The 4735-nt window shown below is 34.5% G+C and overlaps 1 protein-coding gene across 1 annotated transcript; it reads right to left on the bottom strand.

The window, feature by feature from the left end:
• Window positions 1–722: 722 nt before the first annotated feature.
• On the bottom strand, window positions 723–4517 carry LOC134273413 (uncharacterized). Its single transcript, XM_062755605.1, has 3 exons — window positions 4509–4517; window positions 1553–1883; window positions 723–958 (listed from the first exon to the last, which is right to left on the bottom strand). The coding sequence occupies exons 1-3, from the start codon at window positions 4515–4517 to the stop codon at window positions 936–938; spliced, it is 363 nt and encodes a 120-aa protein (XP_062611589.1). The 3' UTR covers window positions 723–935.
• Between the last annotated feature and the right edge of the window lie 218 nt (window positions 4518–4735).

The following is a 4735-nucleotide window of genomic DNA, read 5'->3' as shown; positions in this document are numbered from 1 at the left end:
TAAAGATAACCCATAAAAGCCTTTTTGAAAAAGCTTATTTCCAATGGGGTCCTTCATTTATAAGACTTGTAGGCGACTAACCGGTTGTCTGAGTTTATACTATAGACGACTAACCGATTGCCCGACTTCGTACAAGACTTACCGGTTGCCTGTGATTGTACTATAGGCGACTTACCGGTTGTTTGTGTTTATAATATAGACGACTTACCGGTTACTGAAGTGTATACGTAGACAACTTACCGGTTTCCTGATTTTGTAACCTAGCCGACTTACCTATTGCCTGAGTTTGTATTGTAGATTACCTACCGGTTGTTTGTGTTTATACGTAGGTGACTTACCGGTTGTTTGTGTTTGCACATATCCCACCAAACATTCACAGGTAGGATAACCGTCCGATCCACACTTATAACCAACGTCACATGACGCAGGACATCTTAAGGAAGTTGTACAATCCACTCTGTGTTGGGTTGGTTTTTTTTCACGAATGTATTTGAATGTATGTTTACCGTAAATGTATTTCCTATGGAGCGTTCAATATGTTTCAGAAATATATTTTACAACTTGTTATAAACCCCTAGTGAATTTCTGTGTATATTAAACAGACATAAATCTATGAAGTTTTATATTTTCAAGTAAGTTTTCTGTTAAAAAATTGAAATAAATTGTCCCTTTTCCTATCTTATCAGAACCTTACAATAACGAACTTAGAATAATCCATTGCTATTGCAGTATATATTTCTTATGTAGAAAAGAAAGAAGTTAGAACTAATTTCATACACCTTTGTCCTAATCAGCATAATTTATCTTTGATTTATCATACTTTTTTGTATGTATCTCTGATTCTATATTAATCTGAGGGTAGAGCACAGTCACACGTGGGACACCCGTCTGTTCCACATTTATATCCCACATTGCAGCCATAGTTACAGGTCAGGCTAGGACAGGTCAAGGTCACGACCTGTTGAAATAAAAATGAAACACAATGTTAATCATTACACGGTAGGTTATATGATAACGTAAAAGGTAACACATATACCGAAGGAAGTTAATGTTGAGTTAGTGTATGATAGTTGTAATTATTCATATGTTTGTTTATTAGAATTAGTATGGCAGTGCTTGGAAAAAAATAACAACAGAAGTGTTTCAAATTACATTAAATTCAGATACATGAAATCTTAAATCCCAAATAACATGATGACGTTGGCATAACAATGATAGTAATGTTGGGCCAATGTAGGTTATTTGTGTTGGCCCAATGTTCTTTTCTTCATTGGTGCGACTAACAAACATGTTAGGCGTAATTTTTATATGTTATTTTAACATACCAATGCTAACTACATATTTTGAAACCTTGGCCAACATTGGACCTCAGTTTCAAATACAATCATTACGTTGGCACAATGTTCGTCCAACATTGTTTATTAAAGTTCCAACATTTGGTTCAATATTATTCCAATATACCAAGTCAAACTCAGTATTTTAACGTGTCTCTAGAGCGAATTTATTAAAAAAAAAAAAACAATAATTAAAGCGATCTATCAATCCAACTCACCGTATGTTACAGAGGGCTTTATACAGATACAAGTCCCACAACCATCTTTTCCTGCTTCCCCGATCTGGTAGTTTGATCCGCACCTTTCATGACAAATCTGTTCTGTTCCGCACTCTTTTGTGGGCGCCACGACGTACGTAGTTTGAGTGTTAGTTCCTGTTGATACACCAACAGAGGGGCGGATCCCACTATTGTTTCCACCGCCACCCATAAAACTGGATCCGCCAATGGTAGAAGTCCCACCACTAACAACTGTTGATCCGCCACCAGAAATACTAGATACACTAAAGGGGCTAGAGCCCCCTGTGAATCCACCACCCACTCGTAGATCCTGGGTGTATTAAAAGATCCATATTTAGTTACAGTAAACCTTTACTCCGCCCACAAGTTTAATTGTTTATATATTATAAGCATTCTAGTTTAAAGTATAATTTCATACGTTCTAAGGTCGATATTTTCAAATCATGTCAAAAAGCATACATCGGGTGTGACCGGTCGGCTCGTTAACTTCTCCATGGCACCTGATCCAATTTCTGAAGTTCTGGAGGTCAGTGTTTGCTCTGTTCCTCAGCCGGTTCTCAAAGTTTATACTGTAGGTGATTTACCGGTTTTTAAGATTGATCTATCTATGATTTACTGGTTTTCTGAGTCCAGGTGACTTACCAGATGATAGAATTTGTATGGAAGTTCCTTACTGATTGTCTTGTTCCTTCATATAGAGTTGGAGAAATTAAAATGCAGACTTCTTAAATTAAATGACTCAGTAAGTCATGTCCAATTACTTGTTAAAGACAGAATCTAACAATTGAACAATTGTTATGGGTCAGAATAACCCTAAATGCCAGCAAAGATCAATTACACAATTTAAACTTAACAATAATTTATTTACAGTAATATACAAATCATTAAGTACAAACTTAGCAAAAATCTAAAAATACATACATCAGAGTGTCCGTTCCTGCACACAATGTCCCAGTGAAATTATATCCCAGTAATACCCCAATGATGCTTATACGACAATGTTTTTTTTTCATCAAATTGACAGGGTATTTATACAGTATTATAAATCTAGAATATTCTAGAAATTGTAAGTACATGATATTCATGGAAAGTTCTGGACATGAATAAGTTCAAGAATGTTCTAGGAAAAATTCCTAAACATATTGACCACTCTGGAATGTTCAAGAAACTTAATGTTACTAATTATATACATAATGAAACAATACACACCTCACAACACCCCCCCCCTCTCAAAAAGTTTGAATGTCAATGAAAACTTATATTGTCAAAATGAAATATATGTACATTAATACAAAATCATATATGTTCACGATACTCTGTACAAGGCATCTGCAATAACATTGTCTTTGCCTTTGATATGCTTAATTATTATGTTGTATTCTTGTAACAACAAACTCCATCTAGTCAGTCTTTGATTCTTGTTTGACAATTTATGTAAAAATGTCAGGGGGTTGTGATCCGTTTATACAAGAATTGGATTCAAAGTAACATTCAGATAAACATCAAAATGCTGTAAGGCTAACAAAAAAGCAAGGCATTCCTTTTCAATGGTGGAATACTTTTGTTGACATTTTGTAAGTTTCTTTGAAAAATAAGAAACAACTCTATTTACACTATCACTATGTTTTTGAAACAAAGCTGCCCCGATTCCAACATCACTAGCATCAACAGTAAGCTTAAATTGCTTCGAAAAATCTGGAGTTGACAGAACTGGGTTGCTCATAAGGACATATTTGATTTTATGAAAGGATTTTTCACAGTCCTTTATCCATTCAAAATTAACCCTCTTTTGTAAAAGATTCGTAAGTGGTCTTACAACTGAGGAAAAAATTTGACAAAATTTTCTGTAAAACCCAGCCATGCCCAAAAACCTCATCAACTCTTTCTTGTTTGTAGGAATCGGGAACTTTGCGATAGCTTCCACTTTAGCGATAATAGGTGTAACATAACCTTGACCTACTTTATGACCTAAATATTCTACATAGGCATTACAAAATTCGCTCTTCTCAAGGTTCACAATAAAGTTTGCTTTAGCTAAAATGTCAAATAAAGCACGCATGATTCGGAGATGTTCGTCCCATGTGTCGCTGTATATGATGACATCATCAATGTAGGCCTCGCATCCCTCAAAGTCTTGAAAAAGGGAGTGAATCATCCTTTGGAATGCAGCCGGTGCGTTTTTCATGCCAAAAGGCATTACTTTATACTGGTAAAGTCCATCTGTTGTAGCAAAAGCAGATATTTCTTTTGCTCTTTCTGTTAATGCCTCATGACCACTTGACTTTGATGCCTCATCACCACTTGACTTTCAAAAGTCAATGTCAATGTTTTTAAAACTTAAGAATAATTTGTCCCTGGTACTTATAACATGCATTTACTGTTTTACCCTCCCCAGATATAACAAGCACCAACGCGGGTCGCCACTATTGCTTGACCTCTTTTTGTATATAACGTAGACCGTGAGTTATTGTGCTTTCTTAAGTATTGAGAGACATTCTGCACAATTAATACAATGTATCCATTCATGTAAAATGGTTTTATTGGATTGAGACGGTACGGATGTTTAGTGATTGATAGGCAGTTTTTCGCCAACTATAACATCATGACAAGCTGCATTAAGTTTTTTCAATCCGGAACCTTTAAATAACTGTTCACCAAGTTTTTAACTTGTTCTTTTTGTTGAATGTTCAAATGTCCAAGTTTGAATCAGTAGAAAATTTCTCGTTATTCAGTGTAAATTAACATCTAGTTAGATCTGAACACTTATAGAGACAGATATATACATTTAAACATATTAGATTGGCTAAAGTGGCAACTGAGAATATACAGAATTTATAGACCTTTCAAAATATCTTATAACATGTTAATGTGACAAACCCGTGTTATTATAGTTCAAAAGAAAACAAATAAATACCGCTGTAGATTATTTTATCACTTGAGTCATCTTCATAAACAAAAAAATAGACTGGATATTATTTTATCACTTGATTCATCTTCACAAACAACTACTTAAAGAAAATGATAATTTATTTTGGTATCAGATTTTCATTTTCAGCCAAAAACTCTTCAAATTTTCTTCAGCTATCAACAAGCATTGTAAAGTTTTTCTTTGAAATATCAAAATCTAAAAGATTAAGATCATTGGTATCAGTCAGGAAACGA

The sequence above is a fragment of the Saccostrea cucullata genome, unplaced genomic scaffold, assembly GCF_032062105.1.
Source record: "Saccostrea cucullata isolate Sc308-1 unplaced genomic scaffold, CSIRO_AGI_Scuc_v1 ctg8061, whole genome shotgun sequence".
In the NCBI taxonomy this organism is placed as follows: Eukaryota; Metazoa; Mollusca; class Bivalvia; order Ostreida; family Ostreidae; genus Saccostrea; species Saccostrea cuccullata.
This window is presented reverse-complemented; position numbering and strand designations above follow the sequence as displayed.

Coding starts and splice junctions, on each gene's coding strand:
- LOC134273413 (XM_062755605.1), bottom strand. Junction 959..1,552: donor AAAGCCCTCTGTAACATACG/GTGAGTTGGATT, acceptor TTATTTCAACAG/GTCGTGACCTTGACCTGTCC.